The sequence below is a fragment of the Melospiza georgiana genome, chromosome 9 (genome assembly GCF_028018845.1).
Source record: "Melospiza georgiana isolate bMelGeo1 chromosome 9, bMelGeo1.pri, whole genome shotgun sequence".
NCBI lineage: Eukaryota > Metazoa > Chordata > Aves > Passeriformes > Passerellidae > Melospiza > Melospiza georgiana.
The window spans coordinates 26,716,244-26,728,768 of record NC_080438.1 but is presented as its reverse complement, the minus strand read 5'-3'; the positions used below and the strand labels follow the sequence as shown (position 1 = coordinate 26,728,768).

The following is a 12,525-nucleotide window of genomic DNA, read 5'->3' as shown; positions in this document are numbered from 1 at the left end:
GAGCCAGGAGCCCTCAAATGAATTAAGGAAGGATATGGATTTTTTTTCATGCCTGTGAGAGTATTTATATCTCTTTACATACAGCTATATATAGGCACAGATATATATTAAAAGGCCCCAAAGGACCTGTAAATTTACTGAATTATGCAAGTTACAATTAAGGTAAAATATATGGTATATATTTATTATTACTTTCCAAACCAAAGCAAACTGTGGTTGTAGTACAGTATTAACAGGAAATGTGCAGGCTATTAGTTATTGAAACACACATGCCTGAGCTGCTGCCTGGGAATTTTAGTGTATCCAGCTGAGTTCCTGCTGTAAGTCTTTCAGTGTTTCATCTTCCACACAGAAGGCATCACCTTTAGGCTCTAATGCATTATCAGTTTAATTTGTATCAGGAATGATTCCTCCTCTTTTAACAACCTGAGTATCATAGCAACCGAATTAGTAGGCAGATACTCAGGAGAGAATTAAAAACACAGCACTGGAGACTGGACAGTTTGGCTGATGAAAATCTCCCCTTGAGTGTGCCAGAGCTCATTCACACATGCACACGCACACACAGAGAAATATTTTAGGGACCAGCTTGAGCCGTAGGGATTGTAATGAATATTTTAAGGACACAGATCTCCATATTGGCCACTTGTGCTAACATAGCCAGATTTTTCTGCTGAGCAAAGTTCTTTCCTAGCTGAAAACTGCCTGAAGCTCCAGGAAACATGCTGAATTCCTTGTTGGGAGAGCTCGAGCAGAACGTAGCAGATTTTTATGGTGAACTGCTGAGCTCTGTGAAAGTCTCTTGATGCAGAGGAGGCAGCGATGCTCAAGTGTTCCCCGGAGCTGTCAGGGTTTCAGCTCAGGTTCCTGCTCCTAGGATACAGCTGCCCACAGCCAGCAATGTTTGCTGAGCAGCTCCAGCACTGGGAGAGCCATGCCCAGAGAGCAGCAAGCTGGCAGCTCCACACACTGCTCAGCATTCCCAGCTGGAGCAGGGCCTGCACCCTCTGGCCTTGCAGGGAACCTCTCCACCCCTCAACACTCGTCTCAAAGGTTTCGAGGCACAAACCCTGTTGAGCTCACACACAGGAAAAACAGGAATGCAAGAGAGCGAGTGGGAACAAGCACTGCTTTAAAAATAACAATAAAAACTTAAATTCTTCTCCCTTGGTTAAGATTTAAGTAGCCTCTGGGAGTAGTTAAAGTGGGTAGGGAAGCTGGGATTTTCAGTATTCCCACAGCTGGATACCTAAGTGTACCATTTCTGTGATTGCACAGAATTTAGACACGATGGCCCATCCTGACAAAGCCCTCGCAGCAGCCCAGCAGGTCTCCGTGGGGTGCTGCATTTCCCAGCAGTAGCCGGGACAAGGCGTTCCAAGAGCAGGCAGAGGAAACCCAGCACAGGCAGTTGCAGAGGACTCGCTCCCCAGCAGCCTTTCCCTCCCCTATTCACAGTGGTTTCTGGCTCATCCCGCACTGGTTTCTGGCTCATCCCGGCACTGGAGTTTTTAGTACATCTTTTGTTTCTCTTTTAAATGTGTGTGTGGTCATTACCCATATAAATGTCACTATCATGAGCCCTTTAGCTATTATCTTTCCAACGAAAACAACTGCAATCTTTTTAATCTCCTTTCAGATAGAAGCATTTCCAGGCCTCTGAGAGCGTTGCTGGCGGGTGGGAGACGATGTCCCTGTGGCTGTGAGCCGGAGCAGGGGCTGGTGGCGTTTGTCCCTGAGCTGGGAGGAGCACAGGGAGCCCCGGCATCCCCAGTCCTTTTTTGGCACCTCTGCAGCCTTTTCCAAACCAGAACAAATAGGATCTTTTTCTCCTTACATGTTGGCTCCTTTAATTTGACAATAGCCCTCTTTGTTTTACATATTGCTGATCAGCACTTACTGGAGAGAGTATCTTTCTCGCAATAGAAAATTGTTTCCTGTGACCGTGTTCACTGGGGTCCAAGGATGAGGGAAGAGACGAGGATCTGACTCCATGTTTCAGAAGGCTTGATTTATTACTTTATGATATATATTAAACTATACTGAAAGAATAGAAGAAAGGATTTCATCAGAAGGCTAGCTAAAAATAGAAGAAGAAATTATGATAACAAAGGCTCTGTCTCAGACTCTCTGTCCAAGCCAACTAGGCTGTGATTGGCCATTAATTAGAAACAACCACATGAGATCAATCACAGATGCACCTGTTGCATTCCACAGCAACAGATAATCATTGTTTACATTTTGTTCCTGAGGCCTCTCACCTTCTCAGGAGGAAAAATCCTAAGGAAAGGATTTTTCAGAAAATATGTCAGTGACAGTTTTCTAGTTCTTGCTATTTAACTTGAAAATATCGTTGCCTTCACCCATTTAACAACACTAGTTTAATTCCTCAGTTTAGTTTAGGGAGATTCAGTCTTTGTAGTTTGTATTATTGATCTTGCTTCCTTGTTTTGGGAGAAGGAATTGTCTGAGCATAGGATGGACTTGGATTGGTTGATTTAAACCCCTTCTAATATTTACAGTGTCACTGTGACAGCTTTTGGCAGCGTTCCTGTGCCTCTCATGTTAAATTTGGTTAAGCTGTTGTCACCATTTATTCACAGTTCCCCTCTGTTTACCTCTTGCACACTCTCATGCAGTGCTTAGCCCTCACTGGAGCAAAGCCTCGCTCCCAGGGCCAGTCCAACTGCTCCAAGAAGCCATCCTGTGAAATGATGCTTTATGGTGTTTGAACAGCTTGTGCAGGGGTAGAGGATGACACCAGTGAGAGATTGGAGTTTTTATTTAGTTAATTTTTGTCTGCCTCCAACAGTTTGTGCTCAGTATTTTTTTCCAGTTTGGTGACATCTATTACAACCTGCAGAGGTTGTTTTATATTTTTTCCTCGGGTTCTGTAGCTGGGAAGTTTCCACAGGGTGGCTTTCAGACAGTGAGGTGGATTTTGCAGCATCTGAAGGTTCTGGTGCTGCTCAGAGAGGTCCTTCTCAGGTTTAGCAAAAGCTCTGGAGGCAGCAGAGAGGGTATTGAGAGCTCCCCACGCTGCCTGTGCTGTTTGACAGGGCACCACTGGGCTGTGGGGCACAGGGCCCCTTGTCACAGCTGTGGGAGATCCACTCTTTGCTCATCTGCAGAGTGAAACAAACATTTTTCTTTGTCCTGGCTGCAGCTTGACCCTGTTACAGCTATGAAGGCACTTAAACAATTCACTTGCATTTACCCATTCTAGCTACATTTCCCACTTCTGTTTCTAGACATGTATCTCAGCTCACAAAGTTCTAAATCAGATGGAGCTGTGTTTAAGTTGCTCACTGAGGAGTGGTGTCATTTTGATCTATCTGGCATTTATGACAAGTGCAGGAAATCACTATAAAGGAACAGAATTCCTTGTCTAACTCTTGCCTCCTAGCAAATATCTGAAGGTAGCACTGCATTGTTGTCCTTTTTTTCAATATAATTTGTACCTGCAAAACAGACTTCTCTATAGTTTGGCCATTATAGAAAAAGTTCATACAAGTATTTCATTTTGCCATATTATGATGTGATATGTCAAGTTTTTCTTTATTTTCTTTTTCTAGGCTTGCTCCCAACATAATCTCTCCACTTGTCAGCCCCCTGAAAGCTTTAGTTCCACCTTCCCTCTTGCAGAAACACGGCTCTCCATCATCCCACAGCCAGTCACCCAACGGGCAGCAGTTTTCTGGGATACCAAATACACCGTACACCCCATTTCCCAACCAGTCTGTACAGCAGGGATCTCAAGGTAACTCTTCCCTCTGTTTGTTTTTTGCAGCTTTTCTAATTTCCACCTGGAGAGAAAGAATTTATTTTGCTTTTTTCATATTTGGCTAATAGCGTCGGCATTTCAGCGGGCACTTCAGTTTTTAAATTGGATTGATGTACATACAGATGTGAATTTTAGGCAGGTCCATGCTGTGATTTATTGCATTTATTCAGGTGCTTCAGTAGAAGGCTGCTGGCCATGCACCTCCCCTGACTGGTCATCCAGCCTGGAGTGTCCCTGCAGGAGCCATCCAGTCCCAGAACACATGGGCTGCTCCATGCACTCACAGTGATGCACAAGACATGGAATTAGACAAAGAAAGCAAAATTTTTCATTTATTATTTGGAAGTTTGGCTTGTTTTACATTATATAGTAACATGTAAATGCACTCTGTACAACTGTAGAGTGCCTGTGGGACTCGAGGACAGGAATTGGAGCAGTAAGCAGCTGTCCCAGAGCTTAATTTGAAACATTTTTTGTTCTGAATTACTCAGCCTTTTTAATTGCAAGCTTACATACCTATTCTGGGATTCTGCTGTGGGAACTAATTAATGTTCCTGAAATTTTTGAGGCACAAATTAGCAAGAGATATTATTATCACAGATTCTTCCAGCAACAGGAGCTTGCATATTTCAGAAATCTGTTATGCAATCCAGATGGTGAGCTGCTAAAATGTGGTAAATATTCCCAATAAAGAAGTGTGCAGGACATCTGTCTGCTTGCAAGAGCCTGAGCACAAAGCCCTGAGCAGCTCCCAGCTGGGATGGGGTTGGGTATCCCAGCAGTTCCCTCTGCCCCTCGTTCTCTGAGCAGTGTTTTTGCTCTTTGCTTGGAAAGGCTTAGTCTGAAAAGTTAAAGCGTATTATATTTAATGATTTGTGCTGAAGGAAAAACTAACTCAACCTGATGCTCAACAGATTATTCAATTTAAAAAGATTAACTCTGTAAGGGAGAAGTGGCAGATTTATGATAGCATATAATGATATATGATTATGTTGCTATAATGAGCTAAATAACTACAAGCCACAAGAGGAAAGTTTAGCAGCTCATTACTACGGCAGAAACAAATGCATAGACAGAACAAGTTTTGAACCACTTAAATAAATTGACTTTATTCCTTAAGAAAACCACATTTCCTTTTGAATGAATTGTTGCTTTCTAAGTGTTATGTCATGTGGTTTTGAAAAAGCAATAATTTTCCACTTTGGCCAAATGTTGAAGTATTATTATAAATTAATTATGGAAATGGTCATTCCAAAATCAGTTTTGATTAGCAGCCTTTGAAACCAATTATCTGTAACCTGTACTTAGCTGCACTTGCTCTACATTTTCTTTTTTTTTTTGCCTCTCAGTTCATTAATAGCACATTTTCTAATGGAATCTGTAATAATTTGGGGGTTTTGAATTTTTGCCAAAAAAAGGTACACCACATAAACTTAGTGTAGAACCAGGCATCTGTACAGAAGCACATAAACAGTGTGGATGTGGAATTTTTAGGCGATGGCAGCTTCATCAGGCTGGTAGCAGAAATATTGATAATGAAAGAACAAGCTGACATTATTTATATGTTTTAACCTAGCTGTAGTAAGATCACATGGAAATCATTACATGCTGAAAGAATTTGGCAGGCAATGGAATCCTGTAGTTATTTATACCTGACATGATTTCTTGTCCGAAATTTTATGGAATTTGAAAAGCTGAGATTTATTTGCAAATACATGTAAATGACATGACATAACAAGATGGCATTTAATAGCCATATTCCAATTATTTGCTCATTACATCATTGGTTTTAAAGCTGCTTGAAGTTTTCTAGGCTGTGCCTTAGAGAAGCAGAGGCAGCCAGTGCACTGTGTGAAGTGGCTAAGTGCAGCTTTTCTGCCACAAATGATTTCAAAGCAAAATTTTAACTAAATGTTATGTTTGGAACTCAGTTTATTCCTTTATGAACTGTTATATTTCTACATCTACTGTACATAAAGCATTTAACAGTGATCATTTAAACTGACAGGGCATTTAGTAAATTCTTCACTTGAAAATAACCTCAGAAAATTCTTGATTTAAATCAAAACTGAAGGAAAACCTGAAATCCATGTGGCAAAAAAAATATTGGTGAAACACTTATTGCCAAGTTGGTACTACAGATTTGCACTCCAGAAGGAGCAGGGATGTCTGCACTGGACCAGCCTTCTTGCTTACTTTGTATTTTAACCCCTGAAGGGAGTCTTTTTTAAGAACTTGTAAAAATGCTCCCTGTTTAGTTTAATCAACCATATGTGGTTGTTAACCCAATGCTTGGTTATGGGATTTCAATCATATTTTAATTACCCATATTTTCTCAGTGAAGCATTTAAAGAAATGTAAAGGAACCACAACAAATGCAATGAACCCAAAGGGTCAGAAATCCCATTTTTAGTGTGATGCTTTGTTCTGTCTGCACCCTTTCCCTTCCTCATCCCATGTATTTTCTTTAGTTTCATTCCTGCATTGATCCCACCTGGCAGGCAGGTTGGAACAGGGAAGGTGCATTTCTCTGCATTTCTCTGTGAAGCACTTGGCAGGAATCATCTCCTGGTGAGGTCAGCAGTGCAGCAGCACCAGGATTTTCCTACACCCCCCTCGCCACTGGGTGGTTCCAGGAACACTTTTCCCTCTGCCTTCTCAGATTATCTCACAGTGGTGCTGAGGGATAAACATTGCAATCCAAAAGAGGATTTCATTGCTCACGGCAGTTCTTTTCCAGACTGATTCTGAGGCAGTACTCTGCTTCAGGTATTTCCAGACAGTGTAACTTCAAACAATGCAAAATAACCTTTCCCCACAGGTCTTGGGAAAGCCCTGGATCTGACTGGTTTCAATCCAGTTCTGTCATGCTTGGCTGCTCTCTGCTTTTCTAAGCCACTGTGCCAGCTCTGTAGATCATGAAGATTTTTAATTGATGTAACAAAGGCAAGCCTGGGAGCACAAGGGAAGGACAGCAGTTACAGGGACAGAGAAGGTACACGTCATGCCTTCCCTAGAAGTGATGTCTGTAGCAGACATTCTGGAAAAGGCTCATCTATTATTTTTTTTTTTTTCTCTAGCAATGCATCTAAGTGTTCTCTGCAACCAGTTGAGCCTCCTTTGAAGCCAAATGTCTCTTTTTTCCGCTGCTCATCTCAAAAGGATGTATTTTTAGAAGGCTTACAGCAAGGAGTTTGTTTTGTAAACAGAAAGGATAAGTTTCAAAGCCAATCAATAACTCACTGTACCTAAAACCACATCAAAAGAGGGCTGTGCTACCTCTCATAAGAGCTCCTTGGTTCTTTGAGCCAAAATCTCCAGCAGTAAATAGAGTGGCTGGCTGTTTGTTCCAGGGAAGGACATGCATCATTTAATGCTCAGCTTTCCACATTTTTGGGCTGCCTTTGCCATAGCAGCAAGTATGAGCAGCCTTGGTACAGAGTGTGTAGTGTCTTTATCTAAGAGTCATCCATTAGGACTTCCCTAATTGTGGACATCAACAATGTAGGTGTTTTGTAGTGGATCATATGTTCTCAAGAAATTAAGCATCTAAATCCTTGCAGATTCTGCCAAAGCACATCTTAAACTGGGAACCTTCAGAGCAAATCTTTCACCACTCAATGAATTGATTACATTTCTACTCAAGAATTGTATCACTTGGCCTTATTTATTGCTAACTTAGGAAATATGAAGTGAGCAGACCCTGAGCTTTGCCTGGCATTGGCTGCTTGGTCAGACTTTGGTAGTAGAGGAAAAACACAGAGAAATGTGGGAGATCTTACTGAAGAGGAGAGAGCTTGCACACTGCAGGAACTGTAAGGGTGTTCAAGCTCACAGTTCGCCCCACATAGCCCCAGCTGCTCTGGGGACAGGCACAGGATTTAATTTCTGAACAAACAGACTGAAGAGCAGCACAGGCAGGCCAGCAGGGCTGGTCTCTGCTGTGAGTGGGGCCGAGCTGTCAGCTGGAAATGGGGAAATGTGGCCGGGACTGGGATTCACTGAGCTGCCCCGAGCTTCTGCAGGAGTTCCTGAGGAAATGTTTCACTCTCTGCAAGACTGAGGGAAGAAAGGCAACAACTCTGTATTTTTTCTGGCAATTAGAGGAAAATCCTGAAGCACGTCCTGCTAGACTTTAAGCTTAATTTGGTTGACTTCAGTTGCATTTAAGGGTAGGAGAATCATTCCAGAGAAGGCAGGAAAAGGGGCAGCTGATAGGAATGTGCAGTTAGTGTGCATTGCACCCAGAATATGGAAGAGCTTATTGAGGCAGGAGGAAAGAAGAGAATTAAATCAGGCCATGGTTGTTTTAAATATTGTGATGTACTTCGAGATCATCCTTCTGGGAACAAATTACAATTTTTTAGGATGTTGTAACAAATTATAAATTGCAAAATTCCTTTTTCAGCAATTCATTTGTCCTTTACTGTTAAATGTCTTCTTTTGTTGTCTACAACTCATTCACAACTTCTGATGGCAAAACCCAAACTGCTGGGTACTGATAATACAATACTTGGGAAGAAAAACCCCAGGATGTAAGAAGTTTTGGGTATGTGGAGACGAAAGTCAAACATGCCCCAAAAGCAGAATGACTGAGGCAAGCAAAGACCATACAGATCTATCTCAGCACTTTCCAGAAGCAGAAGAACCTCTGGTTGAACTCAGTCTTCACCTGACAACTATCTGGAGTCAGTCCTGCACTTCTAGGTCATTGCCTGCACACTGTGGTCCCCTGTGTCCAGTGAAAGGGGGCTCATTTGGATCAAGAACAGTCTGGGAAAGAAGTTTGAGGAACCTGTGAAGGTGTTTTGGACAAACAGTGCTGTCTCCAGCAGTGCACAGCATACACTGGATGGCAAAAAACTTAACTGAAAACAAAGCAGTGCTATTTATTTAAATATTGCATTGTTGTATTTAAATTAACAGCGATTCATTACAGAGACATTCCCTTAGGAGCTGAGCATCCTGGACCTGATCCAGTGGAGGGGTCACTACTTACCTTGGATCCAAGGGTGCTGTTGACTGTGTTCAGCTGATCTATTGCTTGAAATTAAGCCCATCCTTGAGATTTTTGCTTGATGGGGATCACAGTCCACAGCACCTTGTGAGGCTGAGTCTGATGCAGCTCTTCTGTAACTGCACTTTACAGAACAAAGATGATCATTTTCCAAAGTTAAAACTGTGGAACTAAAGCCCCCAACAGTAATGAAATGCTGTGACAGAAATGCTGCGGAGGTAGTACCACTGCAGGATTGAATTGTGTGCAATATCTGCTTTCAGGTTACCAAGGCAGCTTTCACTCCATACAGAACTGTTTCCACTACGGAGATTGCTACAGAACAATGGACCAGTCTGTCAGCAGTGATGTGCTCACAGGGGAATCCCATTGCTTCAATCCTCTGAGGCAGAATGGCTATCACATACTCAATGCACCTTTAGCTTCAACAGGTAATTTATTCCACCTACAAGGAATTATCCATCTGATATTTGTAGCAGGAGGGGCAAAGAACGCATTTTATTTTCAATGTTATGACAAAAACATGTTTGTATAAAAAACAGCCCTGAAATTAATTTTCATCTGTAAAAACTCCAGAAGGAAAGCAAATTGTTTTTTTTTAAATCATGCTGTATTTGACTGATAGACAGAGTCTCTTCCATTCTGCTGGATGCCATAGGCAACAGCCACCTTCAGGAGAGCTGGCAAGGCACTGCCTGCATTTTTGTGTGGTCTGTTCATTGCACATTTCAGGTGTGCTTCAGGAAGGCTTTTATAATCAGGTCAAACTTGTAATGGCTACATTACTACAGTACTTCAATATTTTAGTATTCTTTTTTTCCTATCTTTAAAATTAATAATTGACAGAATTGCTGAAATCAAACAAAACATGAGTATTGTCAGAGCCATAAAGCACAAGCATTTGCTGCAATCTTTACTTACATATCTGCAAGAAAGTTCTCTTCATGTCTGCACTCAGGAGGGCACCTCGGTTAAGGGCAATACTGAAAACATATGTTTAAGTGCTTTTTGAATTGGGGCCTGAGTCAGACCACAAAATTAGAGTTGACTTTCCTGTTTGTTTTGTATTAAAGGAGACTCTGTTCAGAGCAAGTGTGCACGCATTTGTCTGCTGTTCCATTCTGGGAAGTGCATGCATCAGTAACCAACACAAGGGAAACATTTAAGATGAAGTTTCAACTTCAACTTTGAATTCTTTAGTGTTACTCATAAGTTTGATATTACTAAAACATAGGGTTTTTTCATGTTAACATCAAATTTCAAGCTTAGATTGACAGCCTGCAATATTTAAAGAACAGACTAAATAAACTTTCCAAAAGAAATTGTAGCAGTAAAGAATAATACTGTGGCAAGACACCAACTTCAACAACAGTTGATTTTTCTGTCTGGGCCTAAACTATCATGAAATGTTTCTGTTTAGTATTTTTGTTTTTGGAGTGGTTATTGAGGCATGCAAATACTTAAAAGGCTGAAACATAAACATGTATGAAATATATATATCTCATCTCATCTTTTAGTGTGTAAAATAGAACCATTCAGGTTTGCAAGATTCATCAAGGCTATGCATTAATTTTTTTCAGGCTTTTATAGCACCATTAATATTAAATGAGATCTCATCTCGCAGGAATGCCCAATGTGACTGGCAAACAGCTGTTCCATGAATCACATTAACAGTCAATAAATTTTTATTTTCTGTTCAGGACTTTGGATAGTTTACTCTATCTGGAATCTAATAATGATTTCTGGGGTGTATGCTTATCTTGGGTTTTATCCATCTGTGGTTCTGTATCCACCCTGTATACAGGCCCATCAAATAGAAATTAACATAACATAAACACTCACAAAACTTATCAAAATACTGGTCACTCCACTTGGCCCGACACAGATAAACATGCTGAGGTCATCCTCCAGAACCTCTGGACATTCACTGTGTGCCAGATTTCTGCAGACAGCAGAATCTTGACCTGTAAACCAACAGTAAATTAATAAGTCATAGGAAAATGCAGAAATGTAAGTAAGTAGAGAATTTGATCTCAAATAATAAAAACACACATAACAGTAAAATAGGCACAATGAAGTGGACAGGTTTTCCTGCAGTGAAATGAACATGTGGGCCCTGACTGGCCAGTTGCAAAAGCAGGCTATAGTGGATCGTAATAAGAAATTTTCATGTCCTTTGTGTAGGCAATAAATGCTGTAGCATCTGGTAGAATGACAAACCTGCTCCTTTCCACAGGGATGTGCAGCTCAGGAGGTTTTAATAGCTGTGGAAGTTTGGCATTATGAAAGAAGGACAGAGAATTCTTCCCTACTGCCGTGGCTTTCTGGTAGCCTGGCAAGCAGCAACCAGCTTGGGCTGGTGGGCTTTGGTGGGCTGAGGTTCACTATTGCTCTTTCCCCATGTCCTGTGAGCCTGACCTGCCCCAGCCAAGCTTCCTCAGACCTGCACTATGTGGAGAGCCAATAAATGCAGGATCCAGATTTCTTCTTCATCCTATGAGCAGCTGGGAGACTCATGGAATATTTTTTTTTCCAAAGTGCTATTAAAAGGAAAAACCCAAACCAAGAGGACTGCATCACTTCTAGTGCACACTTAGTAGGATCAATGCCCACTCATTGTTTTGATGTCCTGTTCAGATCATGACTGAGTCCCAAGAGAGCCCTGCTCTGATTCTTGCACTTCACTTGCAAGTGCACAGCTTTGCCCAGAAATGAACGGGAGCACCAGCCATGATGACACAAACACCCACTGAAAACTGAGCCTGTCCTGGCACGGCTCTGATGCTGAGCACCACAGTCCTTCCATTGCCACTGTGCTGTGCTGTGCTGTGCTGTGCTGTGCTGTGCTGTGGGCCCCCAGGCTGTGCCCCCCTCCTCTCGTGTACTGGCACTAACTCGTGTCCGTGTCCTTGTCCCTCCTGCAGGCTACGAGGGGATCTCTGAAGCCCAGTGTGTCTCTGAAGACATGGTCTCCAGTGGAACGGATGAAAATGGATTCTTCCAGAACAGTGCCTTTGATCACTGCTTGAATCACATTCCTTCCATCTACACAGATACCTAAGAGCAGTGCTGGCCTTGTTTCCTTTATTATACCTATAACTGCATATGTAATAACAAAGGTGTTGTTCAGTACTTTTATTTAGTCTGTATCCCTATATGTGCTCATTTAAATGAACACCTCACATTTACCAAACCATTTTATACATGAATAGTCTGTATAAGATAATATTGGAACCTGTTCCTTTGCTGTGGCACTTTGAAATTCATGCTTTAAGGGAATGAGGAGCATTTCAAGCAGCTTGTTTTGTAAGTTCTCTCAGTAAAGTGTAAATGTAAGTTATATAATAAACTTGTAAAGAAGATGTTTTCCTTCCTGGAAAGTATGCTTCAATTTGAGAATGTTGTTCCCTTTAATCAGTTTTCATTTAACTTGTTGGTTCGGTCTTCCCTTTTTTTCTTTTTTTTTTTTTTAACTAAAAGGATTTTTTTAATCAGAGACCTCATGTATATAAAGATCTACATTTGCTCAGCCGGTTTTGTATTTTCAGTTTTACAAGAAAGCATTAAAAACTGGAAACAAGTGTACTGTCATTTCTTAACACCATTGGGCTCCCTGATACTGCATTTTTAACATGCCTGAGAGGGATTTTAACAAAGCTGTGACATCTCAGTCACTGTGACAACACAACAGCCCACATGTATGTGAGGAAAATCAAGGGGCTTC

General features: G+C 41.5%; 1 protein-coding gene across 1 annotated transcript in view; it reads left to right on the top strand.

Annotated features, from left to right (window-relative positions):
* Positions 1-12,132, top strand: part of GLIS1 (GLIS family zinc finger 1) — a 186,970-nt gene extending 174,838 nt beyond the window's left edge. The window contains 3 exon segments of the mRNA XM_058030359.1: positions 3,576-3,760; positions 9,065-9,232; positions 11,726-12,132. Of these exon segments, the coding sequence (XP_057886342.1) occupies positions 3,576-3,760; positions 9,065-9,232; positions 11,726-11,862 (490 nt within the window). The 3' untranslated portion in view covers positions 11,863-12,132.
* Positions 12,133-12,525: the final 393 nt, after the last annotated feature.